Source organism: Anas platyrhynchos, chromosome 2 (assembly GCF_047663525.1).
Source record: "Anas platyrhynchos isolate ZD024472 breed Pekin duck chromosome 2, IASCAAS_PekinDuck_T2T, whole genome shotgun sequence".
Taxonomy (NCBI): domain Eukaryota; kingdom Metazoa; phylum Chordata; class Aves; order Anseriformes; family Anatidae; genus Anas; species Anas platyrhynchos.
Window position 1 is genome coordinate 63,814,223 of NC_092588.1, and position 22,530 is coordinate 63,836,752.

The 22,530-nt window shown below is 40.0% G+C and overlaps 2 protein-coding genes across 9 annotated transcripts in view; both read left to right on the forward strand.

Annotated features, from left to right (window-relative positions):
• Window positions 1-10,147, forward strand: part of AHRR (aryl hydrocarbon receptor repressor) — a 93,786-nt gene extending 83,639 nt beyond the window's left edge. For all 8 annotated transcript variants that reach the window (XM_072034866.1, XM_072034863.1, XM_038175441.2 and 5 more), the window contains one exon: window positions 2,532-10,147. In XM_072034866.1, coding sequence (XP_071890967.1) covers window positions 2,532-3,651 — 1,120 coding nt within the window. In that variant the 3' untranslated portion in view covers window positions 3,652-10,147. The remainder of the gene's footprint in view (window positions 1-2,531) is intronic.
• A 343-nt stretch (window positions 10,148-10,490) lies between these two features.
• Window positions 10,491-22,530, forward strand: part of LOC101791905 (uncharacterized) — a 36,974-nt gene continuing 24,934 nt past the window's right edge. Inside the window, exons 1-4 of the mRNA XM_038175446.2 lie at window positions 10,491-10,651; window positions 10,996-11,071; window positions 11,976-12,044; window positions 17,471-17,504. Of these exons, the coding sequence (XP_038031374.1) occupies window positions 10,997-11,071; window positions 11,976-12,044; window positions 17,471-17,504 (178 nt within the window). The 5' untranslated portion in view covers window positions 10,491-10,651; window position 10,996. The remainder of the gene's footprint in view (window positions 10,652-10,995; window positions 11,072-11,975; window positions 12,045-17,470; window positions 17,505-22,530) is intronic.

A 22,530-nucleotide genomic window follows, 5' to 3' on the forward strand; every position in this document is an offset into this window, starting at 1 on the left:
GTCTTTGATGATTTAGTGTCCTGACTTTTCCTAACATCTGATAATGTTAAGCTTTTTCTTCTCTTTTTCTTTTCTTTTCTTTTCTTTTCTTTTCTTTTCTTTTCTTTTCTTTTCTTTTCTTTTCTTTTCTTTTCTTTTCTTTTCTTTTCTTTTCTTTTCTTTTCTTTTCTTTTCTTTTCTTTTCTTTTCTTTTCTTTTCTTTTCTTTTCTTTTCTTTTCTTTTCTTTTCTTTTCTTTTCTTTTCTTTTCTTTTTTCTTTTCTTTTCTTTTCTTTTCTTTTCTCTTCTTTTCTCTTCTTTTCTTTTCTTTTCTTTTCTTTTCTTTTCTTTTCTTTTCTTTTCTTTTCTTTTCTTTTCTTTTCTTTTCTTTTCTTTTCTTTTCTTTTCTTTTCTTTTCTTTTCTTTTCTTTTCTTTTCTTTTTCCTTTGTGGATGGCAGTTGAGTTCATGTTTTTAGTTGTGGATGTTAAACCTAATCTAAACAGGGATGCTCATATTCATTGTATGTTTCTAGATAGAAACATTTAGCTGGCTGTAGGCTCGGCCTTGGAATGGAAGCTATACGCACAGACATGCATTCAAAGAGGATTTCTCCACTGGGTTTTCCCCTTTCCTCTCATAACGGCTTTTCCTCCTTCCCCCGTGGGACTGTCTGTTCCAGTTCCTGTGGGCCTCGTTGAGGTATCTCTTCAAGCCAGTCTGAGGGAAGAGATAAGAAAGTGGATTGTGTGAGCAGGGGCCAAGAGATTTACACAGCCACCATCTGGCCTTGTGGTCACATTTGTCCGCTATCTCTGTTCTTTTCCTTTTGAATGCCTTGCAGGTGGAAGAAATTTTAAAAAGTCTTTGGACTTCTACAGTAGATATCCCTGGCAGGCAGCATACCTCCCAGGATCTAGGTGAATAGCAGAGGACCTCCCATCTGAAGGTGGTGGAACTCTACCTTTACTGGGATGGGATAAATGCTATTTTGCCATAGAAGAGAATGAACTTCTATTAAGGAGCAGATTAAAAGTGCCTGTTTCTTGTATTCATGTTTCTACTTCTAAATTGTTTTCTGTGTAACTAAGCAACTTCTTTGATGTTGATTTGGTTGCATTTTACTTTTAGTGGTTAAAAACCTTCATTTTTGCTTAATAGTTCCTATGGGTTAAGAGTTACAAGAGCTGGCTTTGCAGATGATACTCAGTTCTGTCCTGCTCATCTGCAGTAGATGCTGCCTGTTTTTTTCATCCTTACTACTACTTTTTGTTAAATTGCATGCTGTCTTCCTGGAAACATATATTCTTTTGAGAAGTTTCTCTCATCCATAGCAAAATTCTTGATTTTGTAATCCAAGCTTTTGTCACTACGTGCATATTGTCCAATCTATTTTCCCAATTAGACTATTTCCGAGAGTCAGTTCTGCAGCAAACTTTAATTGTACCACTTGCGTCTCAAGGCTCTCCATAATAATATTTAGCAAAGGGCTGAAAATACTTAAAAAGAAATAAAATACTCTCTGTTCTCAGTGTGTGTTTATCACAGTGGGACATTTTCTCTTTATAATAACATGGACTCCCTCTACTGGAAATTCCTATACTTGCACATTGAGTCCATACCCAAGGAAAAAGTTTCTATAGCAAGATAAGAAAAAAGCCTACTGAAAAGCAATGCAGTTTTTTTTTTAGGCTCTGTTCCTTAATGCGATGTCCACTTCTTGTTCTGGCAATGCAGATTCATAGCATGGACTCTGCGTGTTTGGGAATTAGCACATTTGTGAATGCCAGGCAGATTCTTGACCCTGGAGTTCAGAGAAGTGTTTTATCAAGTACAGAAACACTAGGACAGGACACTCCAATAATGTTGAGTATTTCATCTGTGGGTCACTGAAAATGAATTCACTGGTCATCTTGGAAAATGAAAGGCAATATGAATTAAGTTAGACATGTAAAACAAACCTACGCCAAATATAAACATCTGTGACTATTCTGGACGCTTACTTGGGCATTTTATTTCATCTAATGACAATTATTCATTCTTAAATATAGGACCCCCGTAGTTCTTGCTCAAATTACTTTGATCAGAAAGCTCTCATCTGTCGTAATAATTCATTGCTGACAAAATACATCTCATCTAACATGCTATTTGCACTCTATCTCTAGACTTTTTTTTTTTTTTTTCCACAAGAAAAATTGTTTATATATATTTTAACAGAATAATGGCAGTTTAAGATAGTTACCATATACCCCACATAATGTTCCACAGTATTTGAGGTCTTTGTGAACTGTGTGCCTGAGTAGATGTGTGTCCTAATTTAAATGAAACAGTGCCACAGAAAGCTAGTTGTGCACACAGTGATGCCCAGATGCATGTAAACACTTTTCTATCTTGAACAAATACAAAGTTTATATGAACAAGAGTAGGAGATATTAAATTAAAGACAAAATATGGCTCATAATAAATGTCAAACCACTCCATTTGTATCACAGAAAAGATCCATTTAGGAACCTCTTATTGACCTTTTTTTTTTTTTTCCTGCTGTTATTGAAAGGGAAGAAGATGAACAACTGAAGATACCAAGCAGTTTTGCCAGTTTGAAAGGAAACCTGGACGGATTTTCCTATAACAGTGCCATTGAAACCCTGGGCCAGTTAAAGCATCTTAACTGGACAGCAGTAAAAAATGAACAAGACAATATAAAAGTGAAGTTTGAGCCTCATACAAACGGTGAGTGTTTCATGCAAGAGGAATCTCTCAGCTCCAATGTATCAGTTTTAGGCGTTCAAAACAACTGCACCACAAACAACAGCTGGACTTTAAGAAACTCAGGCTCTTGTTCTATGAACCAGCGAATGAATGTGTGTTCAAACAGGAGAGCTGGGTCATTCTACAACAGAGACCAAAGTTTCTTAAATTTAGCATCAACTTGTCCTTCCCACTGGGGGAGTGCAGAAAATTGTCAGGCTTACTCAGGCTTACAGCAGCGCGCTGTGGAGAGCTACGCTACAGACCACCTGAAACTGCAGAGATCGTTACTATCCTCAGAGCCTCTCTATGATGCAGCGTTTCCCTTGGATATGCCTATCAAAACAGAATACGATTCTGATTCGGAAAACATCGCTGATAACTACCTGACGTCGCAAAACCGAGCCTGGATGGACGACAACGGCGCAGCAAGGAAGCAGCTGTTCAGCTATCCCAACAGGGTGCACCTTAAAACAGAACCGGACCTCTGTCAGCAAGCGTCACCTTGCCAGAAGCCGAGGCACTGCCTTTACACGCCGCATAACTGGCAATGCATCGTAGCAAATCATCCCAGCAACCTCAATCTGAACAGAGCTTGCAAGGGTTTGCGTAACAGAGAGGTGGCCCCGTTTTGCCCCCAGAACTCCTCCACCTGCTTGGAAAGCCTGCCTGACCTGCCTCACTCCGAGTGCTACGGCCAGTTCTACAGCCCCGGTCCAGGGGAGGAGAAAGAGCAGAGTAATGAGTTTTTTAAAATGCCATGTGAATATAAAAACCCCTGCTTGGTTCAAGCAATCAAGCGTGAGCCCCTGGATTCCCCACCGTTGTCCAGCAGTGGACAGAACAGAGCACATGTGAGCTTCCCTGAAAACACATTAGCAGGTCCTGTGCCTCATAAACCCACTGAATGTACATTCTTACAATAGATTTTATAGCATTGGGAATATTTATAATGTTACAGGCAAGAAGAAATTGTAGATTCTCTTCCAGTTGGGTTAAATGAGTTACCAAAATTTAAAGCCAGTGGAAAGATTTTAAGTGTGTACGTGCGTGTGTGTGTGCTTCTGTGTGTGGAAAAAAACTTGACACAGATGCATACCCCCCCTCACACCTTTACACACAGCCATTCTCTTAGTGATCTCTGGAAAGAAAGAAAGATAAAACCTCAGATACAGAAAAATAATCAGTTATTATTGCACAGGTGTACTTGCTAATTTGTCTTCATTGTCCTTCCTTTCTTGTTTGCAGTTCTGTAACAAGGTCTAGCTATTTCTGTTTCTTGCCTTTGTTCCTTTTTTTTTTTTCCTCTCAAGCCGAAGTGATGCCTTTGTGGAAAGACAAAATGTTTATGGTTCAGTGTGGCCAGAAGTTTACCTCTGGAGATTTTTTGGTTTTATTTTTAGCCACTCTAATAAGAAGCATCAGCTATTCCTTTATCTCAACATTAAATTAATGACAACAGGCAAGGGCTTCCCAAACCCAACTTCTTAACATAAAAGGATGGCATTAATTTAGAGAAAACAGCATTCATAAAATGCATTAGAAGTTATTTCACTTCAAACTGAGGTTTTTCCCATGTTTCCTTGACAAGACTGTTTTAGTACACATATTTTTCCATTTTAAAGCCTTCAGGCTTTCGTGTTGCTGTTTGAAAGACTGAACAATGGGATGTTATCCACTTCCATAAATGAGCTACAAAGGGCTTTTAAACGTACGTGAGAAGAAAATATTTCTCCAATTATTTTCCTTGCTCTCACTTGTAACATTAACAAAGGAAATGCACTTTTAATTTTGATGGTATCTCTTTGACTGATAACAGCTTGTTAGTCATCATCACCTGACATCAAAAATCGAATCCCACGCAAAGATTAGAAATGTTATGTTCAAAAGCAACCTCATTTCATCCCCAAAAGAAAATCTTAATCTCACTGAGAGCCAACTGGATTTATGCACCAAAGTGCTTTTGAAAACAGATCCATATGCTTTCCTTTGAACCCAGACAGTCATTTATTTCTACTTTAAAAAAACAAATCTACAACTCTGTTTTGGTTATTGTTGTTGTTGTAGTTTGACTCCTGCACTAATTTTTGTTTTAAAATTGCACTATTTCAACTTTATATCGCCTTCAATTATATAAAAAAATCATCATTATAAAAAAAAAGCTTAGATGTATATGTGCTTTCTGAAAGAAGCCCTATAATGAATGTTTTCTTTTTCAAAATGTTATAAATGATTATATTGTCTTTATCCCTCCTAGCCACTAAGGGCATGGCTTTACATGCCAGCGAAGTGGCATGAATTTCTCCCTGATGCTATGTGTACATGGGCTAAGTGTAGTTTTCAGGTAAGGGGATGGTTCTGCACAAGGAGTGGCACCTGGGAGCCTGCTCTTCTCCAAATCTGGTAGAAGTCACTGCCTGAACGTTAGAGTTGGCAGCAGTAAACAACGTGCATTCTCCGCATGTCACTTCTATGCTTATGGACAACGGTTTGATCTGAGATGCTGCACTTTACACAGAAATGATGGAGACACTCACTAAACTTCTGATGGCTGTCCTGCATACGGCAGTATTCACCGCAGAGAGGGCAGAGTGGGCGAGAAAGAGGGGCAAAAATGTCCTGCTGCAGCTCAAGTTAAATCTGCTGTAACCCAGCTGACCACACTCAAGCCAGGAGAACATCTCTATTTATGCCTGAGGTTCATCAGCTCCCTGTCGGCTACGTGCTGCCTCTCACTTGTGACTGTCTTGATCTCCTTGCCTTAGTATTTTCACCGGTGGGTACAGTGCAACATCAGGCCCCTTTCAGAGGTGAGGCTGTAAGGGTGGAATTTACACCACGCTCTGGTGAATCACCATTCCCTTCACATAACATTAAGCCCAATCACACAATCATTCTGGGTACTCACGTCGAGTGAGACTCTTCATTTGGATCGATGTAACTTGACTGTAAAACACTACTGTCCTCATCTGGAAGTGCTGATGCCATTTTGCACAGCTAGAAATGGTCACACCGGCTGCAACTTTGTAGAGGACTTTGCCACTGAATGCCTTGTCTGTGCTTAGAAGTGCTTCCTAAGTAGTTATTTGTGCATGACTACAAAAGGAGAACTATTCCAGCCCAATTTCTCTCTCCAGTGTGGAAGTAGCTTATGCTAACAACATAAGTTCTCTTAAAGATCTTTCTGTTACAGAAAAATTGATATTTTGTTGGCATAACTTCATCTACTCTCAGGCTCTTCTGGTCTGTTGTGGCTGGGATTACTTTCCTCAGGCTCCCAACATATCCAGTCACATTTTACTCCTCTTAATTCACATTGCAAAGGTAGATGAAGGTTCTGCACATAGAAGTTGATCTGATACATGAGGTGTAATGGCCTTCTTCTAGGAGGACGAACTAATGTGTCACTTCAAAGGAGATGTCACCTCCTAACTGCTCCCTGTGCAAATGTGGTCAGGTTTCCTTCCTTACCCTTCCACAAAGTCTGAATCCATGAAAAATACAAGGTAATGTACACTTATGCCCTGCATCATGCCTGAATTTGTCTCACTTATGTTCTGACTGACTTGTTACTCCTGGTCTCATATGAAAAAGGCTTAGAGGTAGGGTTCAGGATGTTTTCATCCAGTGGCATTCAGCTTTTATCCTCAATGAAGGGTACTTGTACCCCCAAGCACAGCCCTACGGTCTGTGCCCTTGTGCTTTAGGTGCCTCCCAATGCATTTCTCGTGACATCGACAAAATTCTTCTTGTAGAACAAGTGCCCCTTCAACTGCTTGCTTGACACAAACTTGCAGCTTCCAGGCCAAAAGAAATGCCTTTCTTTCCCCAGTGTGTGCCTGATGCCTTCTAGCACCTGACTGATGACAGCATTCAGACTGCAGCCGTACACTCTCCAGAGCTGGCGAGAGAACAAACTCCTTAATTCTGGTGTTTTTAAGCTTGTGAGGTAAATGGAGCGGATTTTCCTGCTGCTTCTGATGCTGTTAACACCAGTGGCTGAAACTGGGGCAGACTTCTGCTGTAGAAAACACTATCAATAATTCATATTCCCTTTAGATTGGGATGCCCAAACAGAGCTTTTTTGAGAATCTGAAGAGAATCTGAACTCTTTGTAGGACTGACAGGCTTCCTACCACTTGACTGTAATACGGTAATGTTTTAATTGCCCTTCATTAGAACATAGAGATGGATTCTTAAAATCCTTCGAACTGAATCTCATCTGGATGGCATAGGGAGGCCTGACATCTGTGCGTCAGCCAGTTCAGAAAGACTTTTGCTGATGATCCTCAGTACTGTGTTCAGATTGACAGGGCACGTGCAATTCTCCTGGAAATTCATAATGCTTAAAATACTTCAGTGGAAGGCATCAAGCCTGAGGCAAGGAATAGTCTGTGGGATAAAATCAGCTTCTGCTGCCTGGAAGCCTGGTTTAACTCCTGTTGAAGCCATATGGGAACTTACGTAGGACAATTTCACCCAGGGTAGTTATTTCACAAAAGCCATTAATTTGTCTTAACAGAGTATGATATTTTAATTAAAATTGTAAAAAGATACCATTTCTCCTGCCTATGAAATAATAAGTTGCTCAGGTAGTCAGAAAACCCACCTAATTCATTTTCTTTCAGTGTCATATAACTAAGCAACCCATACTCAGTATGATGGAGGTATATTAGAGCCTTTGCCCTTTATTTCTTGTCTTCTCATTCTGTTCTCTCGCTAGAAAAAAGATCTTCCCCTGGAGTTTCTCCCTCTCTTAAGCCTTGAAAAAATCCTCTGTGAAATCACTTGTCATGATTGAAGCAGACTTCTGTAACAAGCACAGTGAGACAAGGAGCTCTGCAGGTGGCCACACTCGGGCTGTAGTCACAAGGCTTTTATTTAGCTGAACAAAACTCGTGGAAGAGAACTACCAGTAGTTTATGTCCTACCATCCTGACAAGTAGACCTCTGAACACAGATGACACATATCCTTGCCAATATAAACACACATTCTCCTGTAAAGCTATTATATTTTTTCTCTTCCCCTGAAAATGTACCATGCCTGTTTCTCCCGTTCCTTCTCACTTTTCACATTGCTTTTTTTTTCCCCATCAGCTATGTTTTCTAAATTGAGTGGCCACATTTTCCCAGAACTGATATTCTTAGTTTTTAGATTTGTATTGGCTTTGCTCATATAAACCTGTTCTCAGATACCCTGAAATCTGAAGCAAGTCATATATGACCAGCAATTTTTCTGCTTATGTTGAATGCATGTTGATAGAATTTTATCATATTACAGGTTTTATCAAATTAAAAAATGTCCAGACATAAATTGAGATAGAATCCAGTTTCTTTAATTTGAATTTGAATTTAGTTATAAATCCTCCTCTCCTCCATATGCATTATTCAAACACTTGCCTTAAGCAAAGGCTTTCTTTGAGTGAGTGTTTGGGTGGAGAGTAAAACAACATTATTAAGACAATTTTTTGGGAGAAATAAGATCACACTGAATGATGTCATACTGTCAAGGTGTTCTGTGACTACAGCATTAACTTTCTACCTGCTATCAATAATTCTGTACTCCAGAATCATGTCCTTATTTTTTCTGAAAAACTGAATTTGTTACTCTTCAACCTGAACATAATTTCTTGAAAAAAGAAATTGGGTTGAGGTAATTCAGTGCTAGCATGTGTCTCTCAGTCAGACTGAAAACATCATTCTAGGAGGCTTGAAGCCTTCGTTTAATTAATTAAAAAATTAATTAAAAATCTCAAATCTCAAAAATCAGACAAAGTTCTGGGCTAGAAATCTCCATTTTGCACAGGAGCACATCACAGGAATTTCACCACCATTCTGCCCCCTTGTAGGGCACACCTTGGTCTCGCCCTTCCTTTTCCCATCACTCTCCTTTCTGAACCAAATTTCTTCCTTTTTAACTTTTGCACCGCATCCTTCCTTTGTTGATTTAAATTTGAGATAAGAAGAGGCGAGCAGCAACATTGTAGTTTGTTTTCGTTTTGACTTTTGTCTTTCTAAGAAATAATTCCAAAAAGATGCAAGTTATCTCAGTTCTCAGCAACATATCAAGTCTTCTTGCTTCTCTCATCATAGTTTGGATGATTCTTCCTCTACGTGGCCAACAGCCTTCCTTTCCTCTTCTGAAAGGGCTCTTCCTCACACTCCTTCACCTCTTCCCAGGTTCTTAATGAAGCCAAAGAACACTTTTGTCCTTAAAGGTAGCTGTGTCTATCAAAAAGCGTCTCCTTTTTCTTCCTCTAGCTTTTCTACCTTTGTGACTTTATAGGACGGTACTTTGCAGCCTCCACCCGTTCTGCTTTCTGCCTCCGTAGCTTTATTTTTACTCAGGCACACTTTAAAAGTTTTGCCAAAAGAACAATGTTATGCAGAAGTGCAATGCCCTGTTTCTTCCCTTGCTCCCTTTGAATAAGACAAAGGTACTGGCAGAAGTCTTAGTGTAATTACATCTCATAAAATAGAAAAAAAAGTCCCTTTGCTGGGGAATCGTACTCTATTCAGGCAGCTCTATTGCCAAGAAGCTGTGAGCTACCACCAGCAGTTTAAGTCTGTAAGTACACACCGCCAATTCCTTTTGCGTTTAGACCTGGTCTCTTTTCAAAGATGTAGGAGCCTGCTTTCTCCCTTTTTGCTCCTCTCATATTTTTTTTATTTTTTACTTTTATTTTCCTATGTGCATTTATTCTTTCACTGTGCAGTTGCACTTTTAATATGTAATTTTTTAAAAAGAAGAGTATGGAAGCACTGTTGAAAATGTACAGCGAGTCCCTTTTAGGTTCTGAGGTCAGAACTGCAAAGAATTACCAAGGGGTTTAATGTGACTTTGTATCAAGGCTTCTGACTGTTACAGAGATGCCCATGAAAATCATCAGTACAAATAATGCGATTTGTCTCAAAAAAAGGGGGCACAACCCGGTATCAAAGCCTGCTATGAAAAATAAATGGCACTTCCTAAACCAAAACAGTGGAGAACAAGGTTAAATAAAAAGTGCACGGAGACCTGCCAGCATCTTTGGCCTACCTGTTTTGTTTGTTTTTTTACCTGAAAAATGGGTATTGCTCGATCCCAAAGATTAAGGGAACAACGTACCTGCACAAACACGGCACAAAACCCTACCGATTTGTGCACGTAACGTGTGGTTTGCCCACAAATTGGGCAGGCTCGCCGCTTAGTTTTAAGGCTGGCGAAAATTTCGGCACACAACACCCTAACCGCTCGCTTCGGGGAAGCAAATTGGACGGCTCCTGAGGAATCACAGCCAGGAAGGGAAACACTTTTGATAACCCGTGGTGGGACCCCTACCACTTTGTGCACTTTGTGCTGCTTTGTGTACAGTTATCATAGACTCCGAGACCTATCTGTAGCGGGATAAATAAAAGCAGGCAGTAAAAAAAAAAAAAAAAGTGGGTTTTATATTCTGGAATTTTGTTAAAAACAGGTGCACTTTTGTGTTGTTTTTTGGTCCTTTTTTTTTTTGTACTGTTTTCTCCGTCTGCTTTTAGAGGGACCTTTCCCGTGTATTTCTTAAATTATATTTTACATTTATTTACCAGCCGCGGGCGTGTAAAGTTAAAACAGTCGGAAATAAATAAAGAGAATTCTAAAGATTTGCATTTAAAGCGAAGCCCTGACGAGCATCTGTGCCCCTTCACCCCACCCCCCCTCCCCTCACGGGCCGGGCGGGGCGGGCTGAGGGGAACGGTTGGGGGGGGGGGGGGGGGAGGCGGCAACGGGGCCGCCCTGCGCTCTGATTGGCTGGGGCGGGCGGCTCGGCCGTTAAACGGCTGCGGCGCGCGCCGGCAGCGCCCGTGCCCGTGCCGCTCCTCAAGTGCGCGGGCAGGAAGCGGAAGTGACGCCCGTGCCGGTGGCCGTTGGGGGTCGTTACCGGCCGGGGCCGGCCCGCTGAGGTACCTCAGCGGGAGGGAGGGAGCCCGGGGGGGCGCGTCGTGTCCTCCCCTGCCTTTATTTCCCCTTTTTTTAAGCATTTTATTTTAATTTATTTTTATTTTTCTTCGAGGAGCGCGACCCCGTGGGGCAGGGCGTTATTTATTTCCCATAACCGCGGGGAGGGAGGGAAAGGAATTAAAAAAAAAAAGCAAAAAACAACTCTCTCCTTTACCGGATTCGTCCGACCGAGGCACGGCTCCCGGCCCCGATTGTTCGCTGGAGCGTGGCTTTTAAACAGTGTTTATATTTATCGTAGCTTTTCTTTTTTTTTTTTTTTATTGTGTGCGCTGAACCGGTTTTGCAGGATGAGCGCCGTGACTGAAGATGTTAAGCCAGAAGATGCCAAGCCGGAACCTGAGAAAAAAATATATTATTGTGAAGTGAGTGCTCTTCTCGGGGGCTTTTCAGAACGCGTACTGAGACGCAGGCTTCAGGCATGAAAAATCACGCTCCGAGGAGGTTGGGCAGATCTAATCCAGCTGCAGTGTGGCAGGGTTGTGAGAGAAGCTGTTAATGCTGGAGAGTAACTTGGCCAGTTGCTGGAAGAACAGCTTGTCTGGTGTTGTGAATGCAGTCTGTGTTTGAGTAGGTGCAGGTGTAGTGTTTCTTAACTGCTGCTGTCTTTTAAATCTCTGTTAGCTGTTTCTTATGGCCTTAAAGGCTTTTAAAGAGATGTTTCTCTGTGTCAGAACTTAAGTTTCCGTATATCATGTGTTGTGGTAGTACTGAATTGTTTTCTGGCGCAGTAAACCTATAGGGCAGTATGTCAAGAACACTGACAATACTAGCCTGTATTAGTCATTGCTTTTTGATAATTAAACTTGGTAAAAATTGTAGATCTGTGTCCTCTTCGATTATTGTGGTTTTCTGTGGATCCTAATGAAATGCATGTGGCTGCCTATGCTTTTTATGATCCTGTTAGTATAACAGTGAACAGGGTTGCAGTTACTCTAGAACACAGTTGTGCTTCTATTCCTTTCTAATCATGTATTATCATCCCTTTCTGTTGGCTGGAGGAGTTCAGGCAACTAAGAATCCAGCAAGTGGAGGTAGGAGGGGAAGGGTAGGCTCTTACACCACCTGCTATATTTCAGTATGCATTCAAGTACCGTTTGAACAGATCATTTCAGTGTTCTGCTCCTAATGTCATGCAAACTGTACTATTTAAATTGAAGATCTTGAAAACCTTGCTGTAGGAGTGGGTTTATTTCCAGTTCATACAACTTGCTGGCTACAAAATACCCACAGCATAACTGAAGATGTGCTTTCAACTTCTCTTTCTAGGTTTGTAAAGTTCCATGTATGAGTTCTATAAGTCTTCAGTCACACTACCGTGGTGCAAAGCATAGAAAGGTAACCTTTTTCCATGTTATGCCTATGTGTGAATTTAATGTTAAATCTGGGATTCTTGCAAAGTTCAGTACCTGTTTTTGTGCGTATTTAAGTGCTTCTCTAACTTGCTTGGTGCATCTGTAATAATTGTTTGCTTAAATTCCCAAGGAGAAGATCTTTGTGGTGGGCATGTCAACTCTGTTCTGTTCAGCATGTAATTTGCAATATTAGTAGTAACTGAAGGTAAACTTCTGTTGACTGTGAAACTGATTTTTCTTGAATTACACTGAAGTCACAGATGCTTAAAGAATACAAACTTCTACTTGGGGGGTAGTTGATGAAAGTACTGCTTGATTTTCCAAGTCTACAGAATTTGTTTGTACTTTGAAGAAAATTGGCTTGCCTGGAGTTTGTACTCTTAGAACAGCTGTTACTATATCCTAACACTTTGTACAGGAGCTGTGTAACCTTAACTACCAAGCCATGGTTTCACTTGTTTAGAGCATCTCAATAGCAGCTTCCTGGCTTACTGCCTGTCCTTGTGTTTTGCTTTACTTTGCTTAAACTACTGGAGTGTTCTGGGAGGATGTATTGAGAAAAACAGCTTTTACAAATGCTGTTTGACTGAACTTTTGACTGTTGTTTGGCTAATAGCTGTCTTCATAAAACTCCACACTCAGTCTAAAAAGTTGAGGCATACTCATTTGTCTGCTCTGTCCTGTTACTTAGGACTGCTGTCATCAGATGGTGGTGGTGTGGTACTTAAATGTCTGCTCTTTTTCCTAATGACACTTCAATTTTATTCTTCCTGGAACACTACAAAGCCTAACTGCAATGTTTTTAAGTATTTGAATGCCCCTTTTCTTTCAGTTGTAGATGAAGGGCATCTCCCCACTAATTGGTTTTCAAGAATGATTAATTGTATGTCCTTATGTGCTTGCTGATTGCTTTAATACTGCTGACATATACTTCTTCGAGTCAGTGACTCTCCAAACACTTCTCCCAGGATTCAGTTGTAGAGTTCTCCGGTGGTCCAATAGAAGTGCACAGTACTGAGTATTTTTCATGTCCTGCTAAATGCTCTTGCTGATGCAAGAAGGTCTTCTGATTTTGTGGTTGCTGCTTTTTATTTCCTAGCTAACCCTCATAGCAATCGAATTATTGCTGTTTTTCCCCCTTTAAATTGGAAAAGCTAGTGATAATTTTCTCTGCAAATCTGCATGTTGTTTGCCTTCTGTTCCTGGAAATCAGTGTGTGCTAGGCTGTTTTTCAGCTTTATTGAGCTAATGATAGGTCGTGAACTGATGCTGAGCAAGTTGAAAACTGGGCTGCTATTTGGGGTTAACTGTTAGTGCTCATGTGGGGTCCTGGTAAATCACATGACAGCATTTCTGTAGGAATAAGTCTCCAAGATCCCATCATTGTTTTCAACTACTTCTAATTCTTTGCTTCAGCTTCACTACATATTTTGATGGCAGACAGTCAGGATTCTTTGAGATGCCCAGAGAAGTGTTTGTATCACCAAGCCTGAAGTAACTATAAAAGTCCTGAGCTTCTCTTCATTTTAAGATACAGGCTAGACGTTGGTAGAGAATAGTGCTTTGTGTTCCTTACCAGAGTAATTATTCAAAATTGTTCAGAGTAATGCCACAGGATGTCCTGACAACACAAAGAGGTAATTCTCCACTGAAATCACAACACTAGCCAAACCAGCTATTTTTTGACTTCTGTCAGATGACTTTCAGATAAGCAATTTTTAAAATGTCTGTGGTGAAGGTACTTTGTCAACTGCTAGAGAAACTTTAAAGAACACATGACACAATGCTTTGTTAGGAATACAGTCACTGTGGGAGGAAAAAATCCAAGAAACAAATTGAAACACTTTGCCACGTGTGAGCTGAATCTCCTTGGCCTGCATTTCCAATAGCTCTTCCAAGAAGAGTACATTACTTTGAGCAGCTGCACTAGTGAAGCCTAACTCTTAAAGATTTTTAGGGATACTTCAGTTGACTCTGTACATCTGTTTTTTGTCTTTTCTTAACCATGTTATTTAGTTATTCTGGGGCTTGGATAGATACATGAGACATTTATCTAGGTTGCTTCTCCATACTTCCATGTTTCACCTCTCTGTTGACCAGCTTGCTCACCTGTATACCAGTACTGCTGACTCCAAATGAATTTTATGTTCTGGTTGCTTAAGCAGCATCTTTCTAAATCTCAGCATGCCTCTAAGGTGACTGGTATTGAATGCACTGCTTGTATAGTTAGGGAGATTTTTACTAGTAAGCATTGTCTAAACAAATAATAAAGACTTGTTTTGAAATCTAGTTCATGTGCGCTCCACTTCTTATTTAATAAGACTCCAGGAATGTTGCTTTTGATCACTTTGAGATTTTTAGGAAGATTCTGTACTGATTCTCAGTCTGGGTGTTTGACAGTGTAAATGCTTCTATTAAAGGGAATGCTGCAGGAAGGGAAAATGTAAGTAGCAGACAGGAAAACCACAGTCCTTTTGTGGCAGTATAGGCATCCTACTCAGAGGGTCTTCTTACTTTCACCCATAATACTTTGTTGCATCCAAAACTACAATAGAGTAAGCCTGTACCAAAAGCCTGGTGGAATTCCTTTTCCTGTATTGGAAGGTAATAACTTAGTATGTGAAGCCAAGTCAGTGTTCTTACAAGAGTGGGTGGTGAATTTCTACTTGTGTCTTTAGTCTCTGCAGGCTAGATGCTCTATAACCTCTTGGACTGATGCGTGATGGATTTGGAGGGGTAGGAATAAAATGGATGACTTCAAAAAAAGTAGAAGCAACTTTCAGGTCTTCTGAGTAAATGTCTGTAATGACATTCCAGTTTGTTACTGGATTGGAGTTTTCTTATCTGAAGCCTTTTCCACTTGTACTTTGCTGTGAGGATGTAGCAGCTTTTTCCTAACAGGTCTGAGTAGTTGCTTTAGTTGAATAATAAATCAGTGGGAAGGATCAAGTTATTTGTTTGATTTCAGTGGTATATGAAGCTCAAACATGCAAGTTCTCATATCTTTGCTTAATTTACAAAATGTTACATAACTTAATTCTGTATGGTCTACTTCTCTGTAGAGTTCACTTAGTTTCTATTCTTGAGTGTTTTTTTGTTGTTGTGCCAAGGGCTTGCATTTCTCCCTGATATCAGTGTTGATGAAGATGACAGCTTGTGTCCTTGAGCTGGGGTTTTAGAGTAGTATACAGTGTACACATCTAATTTTTCTAGTACTGATAATTTGAGGCCTAATTTATGAATCCTGCAAGAAGTACTGATGTAAAAACAGACTGGGATGGCCACAGTATACACAAGGCTGTGTATATTTTGTGTTGAGTGCCTTGTGATCTTTGCATAGCTGCATACAGATGGGCTTCATGGTGTTGTTGCTGAATGGGTATGGGAGGGATTGACATCAACAATAGCATTCGTGCATTTTTCATATAGCTGTTAGCTCTTGGAAAATTGGAATTGGCTTGTTATTAATGTAGTTTGAGAGCAGGTGAATGTTACTTTCAGTGATTATGGTAAGCTGGTCAGAAAACATTGTTTTACGTCTGAAATGGTGGTTGAAAATCTGAAATACAGACAATTACCTGTCCTTTGATATGGCATTAAAATCACCTGTGCTTGGAAGAACATTTCAATTGGACACTTGTTTTGATACTTGAAGTGCTAACATAGGTTTCAGGTACTGGAAACTTGCTGTGCCATTATATTATCTTCTGCCTCAAGTGTTTAGTGTGCTGTTGTGTTCTGCAGTTTATCCTCGTGTTCCAAACTAGTTTAAAATGTAGAGCTCTTGACATTATTGTCAACCTCACATGATTAGAATAAATGCTTTCAGTGTATAGATTGCTAATATCTAGTTTATGTGACTTCAGATATTTAGGAAGAAGTAAATGATGTTTACACAACTAACCATGAAACAGTGTTTTGTTAGATAACTTGTGAACTTGAAGTGTGTGAAAAGTAATTTAAGAAGTAGCTCTTGGAGAACTGCACATGGAAGGTTTGAACCCTGAGAGACAGCAGTTTTTGAGTTGTGGCTTCTCAAAGTTAGACACTTTGTTAAAAGTTACTCTAACTTTTTACAGTCTTAGCTCAAAAACAGCTGTTGTAACTTGCTCCTGACACATGGCCCAGGGCAGAGAATAAGTTTCTTACCAAATGTGTGAGAATCTTTATTCCTGATGTAGTTTTGCTTTTTTTTCCCTTAAGACCACTTGAAAGATAAGCAGAAAACATCACAAGTAAAGTCGATGTATCAGTCTCAGCTGTGGAACAACATTCTGAATATTAAAGCAGTAATCCAAGTGCAATCTGAATTGTCTAAAAATGGTCGGGAAGTCTTTTAATGGCAGCTCACAGTTTCTGATGTTTTCTGCATGTCTGTGAAATGTTAGGTATTAGCAGCTGTTTATTGTAAAACTGGAGCAGAATGACAGGTGGTTTTGTACACAGTAGAAATGCTCCTGGCAGGATAGCTACCAGACAGACTGCCTGTATTCCAAGCTTACGAAATCCTGATGAGTTCGTACACCACCACCCACTCACCTGTGATGATACTGGCACTTAGGTGACTTCCATTATAAAACTAGTGTGGAAGAACTGTTTTGTTTCCTGAACAAACACCTATTGTGTCAGTCTTACCTCTTACTGAACTGTTACACTGACCTGCAACATCTCTTCCACAGCACTGAATGCTGAAAATATAGCACTCAAATCCGTGAAGTGCTCAGAAGCAAACAACTGTCCTTCTGGTAGAAGGATGACACTTCTCATTCTTTTAAATGGGAAGTTCGTGTTTATTTGCCAGAAAGGTCTCCAAATGCGTCACTATTGGTTTTAGCCAGGTTTTTGAAATGGAAAACTAAATTATTTTTCTGAGATGTTTCCAAAAGTGATCTGTCCTGAATTCAGCTGATGAAAGCTGCTTTTCCTGTTCTTCATGATATGAATAAACTTCCAGGAGACTTGGCTTGTCTGGAGGTTTATCCAGATCCGCCCTATGGTGGTGGAACTGTTCTTTGTTAGCTTATTTTTCCATTTTTTTTCTTGGTTGTTGTTGGAACTATGGTTTTTTGAACTTTAGGAACTTTACAAGCTGCAGCCATGCAAAAACCAAAGTTTTGTCTGGCATCCTTGATATGTTTCAAGCCATAATCATCTCTTAGAACTTAATACCAAGGCTTTCTTGAAATTAACCTTAACTGTAAGAATACTTTTGGCAGTACTTCCAGCTCTTGCAGAAAATCATAAAGGCTCTAATTTTTCCTATCTGCTAATGGAAACTTTGGCCTGTATTGTAATTTGTCTGCAGAGGCTTCATTCAGGAAGTACAGGGGTTTTTCCTTCAAATCATGCAGCACATTAATTTCTTTTTCTTATTTTATTTTGGGATGACTTGCATCTTCATAATTAAAGAAAGAAAAAGCCCTGAGACCCAAGACTGTCTATTGTAAGTATAATGCTTTATTCTTTCCAGCCTCTTAGTATGGATATTGCTTGGGGGTTTTAATGTGTTGCTTTTCCAAGTAGTTCAGTTATTTGCATTTGCCAGATCTATGTCTGTAGCTGTGTTTCTCTTTATATGCTGAATGATCTCCTGAGATTTTTATCTAATGAACAGTTAAATAAATGTTTTAGAGCATGAAGCTTTAATTATGCTTTCCACTCCTAAATATTTATATATCATTTAGCAGAGGGATACATAGTCAGTATAGTTCTTACCTTCCCAGGCTAAACTGTCTTCCACTTGTTTGTCAGCTTTATGCACTCACTGCTAAGCTTCAGGTAGTATGCTAAGCACCTGTGTGTGTAGGCTAACATAACACTGTTGCAGCTGCTGCTCTACCTGTGCTGAATTTGCCTAGCTGCATCACGGGAATGTTATGCCTTTCTTTATTGTAGTGTGGACTTGGAGTAGCAAAGACCTATTCAATGTAAACTGAGTTGTTGGGGTGTCTCATCCCCATAAGCTGAGAACATGCATCCAGACTGTCATGTGCCCATGGGAAATAAGAGTAATGGTAAAAGACTGGAAACTTGGGATAGAACTTTCTCACAGTGGACATGGAATGATGTAAAAATGCTGATGCACAAGAGTTTGAAAGGGCTGCAAGCAAGAGAACACTGGCATACATGGGAGTATGGCTTAAACAATTTGAAGATTATGAAGCAAGAGGGACTTACTGTCAGTCATCACAAGAAATAAGCCTCTAATTTCTAGTTTGTATTTTCATTGCATGCTCTAAGAAACAAGGCTTACAGAAACACATTCTGGCTTTGTTTGCTCCCCAGTATCTCTTGAACCAGGTTAATCAAGTGTTCCTGAAAATGCACATCTCCACGGAGAAGAGTGATGTCAGTCTTCTACTGAGGAAAATGGTGCAGGCTGAGCTCACCACCTGCACCCTGGAGAATCAACATGAAAGAACAACACAGAAAAAGCACTGGTCAGGGTCTATTTTCTAAGAGACTGGGCTTTATTAGCTGCTCTGGTGGTTTAGTGCTGAAAACAGGATATCAGTGCAAGATGTGATTGAAGTGATCAACTGAGACATTCTGCCCCAGCAGATGTGAGTACTGCGTGCAGATCTTCAGCTTTTAGAAGCACTGGTAATGCAGCTCCTTTTCAGAACTGCAAGAGTTCTGAAAGCACAGAGGTCTCTTCAGTGTCCAGCGGATATGAGCAGTCTAGAATTGCATCTATACCTCAGCAACAACAGATTTGTTTGGCCACAGGCTAATGTTTCTAGTTAAAAATGGGTTCCTACACCTCTTTTGGTATTCCTCATTGGAAATGGTCATAAAAAGTAGTACCAATGATGAATTATCTTGCAAATTTCTTCACTGAAGAGGTTACTGCTTCAAGACCCTAACATCTTGTCTGGGAGGAATGGTGCAAAGAGCAAATGGGACAGAAATTAAGATTTGAAAAAGAGGACAGAAGGAATGGCAGCAAGACAGTAGAAAGAGTAGTGGAATACAAGAGTCTGTTGCAAAGACCTACGGCTTTAGAAGATGATACTGCTTCATGTCCTGCAAGCTCAGCATTCCGGGGAAGTTTCAGGGTAAGAACATACGGTCATTACAACCACTGCATTCCCGGAAATGTCACAGGTCAAAATCTTGTGACTGTCTTATGGAACTGGAAGAGAGGTTCAAGTTCCTAATTATTAAAGAGGAGAATCTTGATGTGAAACTTTGGTAAACAAGCTAGAGTTAACTTTTGGAGGAGTCCCAGCATCACAGGATACTGCATGGCAGAAGCTTTGTAAGTTGTTTTATTTCATCCAGATGGTTCTGAATCTTAGTGATCATGTTGAAACTATCGACATCTTCCTACTTGTAATGTGAAATCAACAGAACAGAGACATGAGTAGTTATACTGCTTTATCCATCTTGAATTCTACTTCACTGAAGATCCAGACATGGGAAGCTAACTTGTAAGCCATTGTCATGGTTTACTCGTCCAAGGAAGGCCAAAACATAGCTTTGTAAAGTTTATTTATATGTTTCAGGGGGTGTGTGGTTTTGTTTTCTTCTCTATTGGGGATGGGCAGGTTGGGGTTTTTGTTTAAGGTAAAAAAGCTTGCCACTTCAGGAGCTTTTCAAAGATGGCAATCCAGTTTTGATGCTGGGGACCGCAGTGCACAATCATTTACTTAAAATTTGTTGGTGGGAGGGTTTGGGAAGTTCTGTACGTGTCACTAGTGACACAATTATCCCTTGTCACTGGATTCAAGAAATCCATTGGTGTTCTGTCATTGAGATATAAGAATAAACTCAGAATGTGGTTGGCTTTTGTGTTTTCATTTTAACTTTGCAGACATGCAATAAGCGTGAACAAATGTGTACAGTTCATGGAGTTATGTAGTGAAGTACTTTGAATAAGCACAGATATTATTAACTTACATGTACTATGTCAAGTATGAGTCCTGTGTCACTTCAGGATATAAACTCATGGGTTGCTCTCATTGCTGTTGGGTCCTTGGTTGTTATCAAATAACCCAGTGAAAGTGAAATGTGGCAGCGTGTTCATGGTGGACTCTGAAGGACAAGGAGCAAAAATGTAAGGATATGGTCAAAGTGAAGGATGAGTTTTCTTGGAAATCACTTGGGGCAAAATCTGACGGGTATCTGAAATGTGCAGTGTCCAAAGAAGAGTGGGTACTTCAGAAGATGAGGCTTGGCATACTTAAAATGTATTACACCAGTATAAGCAATTTCTTCCTTGCTGTGGAATTTAAAAAAAAAAAAAATAATTCCTTTCTCATCAGGGAGAGCAAGACCAGTACTGGTATCATTCACAAACCAAAATTACAGGAACAAAACCCACAATTATTTGGATGCTGAGTATTTCCAGCAGTAGGGAGTGTGACTTAATGACTGTTTAACTTGTTGCCTTTAAAGTCAGTGAAGTCAGGAAATGCATCTGTTTACAGATGCTTGTGTTTGGAGGAGTACCACTTTCTTGTAAGAAAGACATCTGGATATCACTCAAGTTTCCATATGGCAAAGCTATCAACAAATTATTTTTGTGGGGACAAGAACTTGGTTTCTGGTTGTGCTTTATCTGCCTGCTTTCAAGAAGTTTAGAAGACAATCTCAGCGGATGATGTGGGAAGGGAAGATACTGAAGTCTTAAGACTAAGTTAAATCAAAGCTCAGTAAGTACATGAAGTTCAGTTGTGATTTCTTCATACAGCAGTAACTGAACAGATGGAAGGTTTCTTTTAGCTCTAGTTGAGGCAGTTGCACTTGTATGTTCAGGCATCAGGAAGGAAGGAGATTGCTACCTCTCTTTGGCCAGAGGAGGCAGAAGTTCGGAAAACTGTTCTTGCTTTAAGCAAGAGGCACTAAACAGTGGGGGAATGAAATTAAACATGTTTGGCAGCACTCCCCAGGCAGTAGTGAAATCCAGTGGCTTACTACTAGAACAAAGTAGGGGGAATATAGAAGATGAGCCCTTTTAAAGTCACTTGTGGGCTGCCTGACTGCATTGGTGAGATCATTTTTCCACAACTTTCCACAAAAAGTGGATTAATGGAATTTTTGTACAGCCTGTGGAATTCTTCTAGAATTACAGGGAAGTGCAGAGTTAGTTCGCAGCACTTCCTCAAAGACTTCTCCTCATAGAAGGTTCTGAAAAATGTAAAGAGGAATGTTGTAGGTGTTTAGCTGTTGGATCTAGCAGCCTGCCTCTACATTCTTCAACTTTGAGCCTTTAAGTCATGTTGTGAGTAAAGAAAGCTTCATTATAATCATTCTGTAAAGCATGGGGCTGAGGGGAAGAATCGGATCTGAAGATAAGCTGCACTTTAACAGCACGGCGGAGTTATTCCTCCAGTGAGTGAAAGCACAAATCATATTCTTCCTTGAGTTAAGAAATGGAAAACTGATCCCATCAGTCTTATTGCAAAGCTGAAATGCTTTAAGTTTTATTTTCTTAAATATGCCTCTCCTTACTCAGCATCTGTCAAGCACTAGTTAATATATGTAAGGTCTTACAAAGGAAGGGAACTTGGAAGTTCTTCTCTGAGTTCAAACTAGAACAGAAAATACTTCAGAAGTCATCAAAATAATAAAGTGCTAGGATTAAATGCTAGTCCAGCTTTATCACCTCTCTTGGAGTTTCCCCCTGTACAATGGAGTATAGACTGTGCACTTCACTCCTTGTTTTCAAAAGTGGATCTGTTGTGCTGAGTCCACTACATTGTTGTTGGTGAGTAATTGTATTGGCAATATCTGAAACTGTCGTTAAGTTTTGAGACATAGCACTTCTAATTTTGGCAGTTAAAATGAGCGTGTGCACTATAAATGCAGGAATAGATGCAAAAGGTGGAGTACAAAGAAATGCATTCAGGCCCATGTCATTAAATATTAAGTATTGGAATGAGAAGTGTTCTGGTGCTTTTGTTCACAGAGTATTTTCCAGATACTAATAATCTACCTAAAAATCCTCATTTGGAAGGGATTTCCTGAAGCTATTGAATCTAACTTCCTGACTGAAGCAGGACTACTGCCAGTGCTGGAGGATCATCAATTGCTTCAATCATCAGTGCTGGAGGATCATCACAAGGCTTCAGTAAGAAGCCTTGAACACTTCCAAGGACAGAGCCCTCTACCTCTGTTTAATCAGTCCATAGTTGCTGCCTTCCTTTTAAAGAAGAATTTTATCCTAACAAAATAAATCTCAACCTCCTAAGTAGCTATTCATTATGCTTTTGCCATCTCCCCCTAAGAATACCTGACTGTCAGCTACAAAGCCCAGTCTAACCTTCAGGTCTGCTGCCCTTCCCCTAGACCCTATGTTTTTTTTTCCACATTGCACTATAACTGGGAGAGGCACGAAACCAGACATCCTCATAAGTACCAAATGCAGGAGGATAAATTACCTGGAAGTTTGCTGCCTGTGCAGGCTTCCAGTAGGAGGTTTTCTTGTTTATAACAGGCTTGCTTTTGGCCACTACCCAACTTAA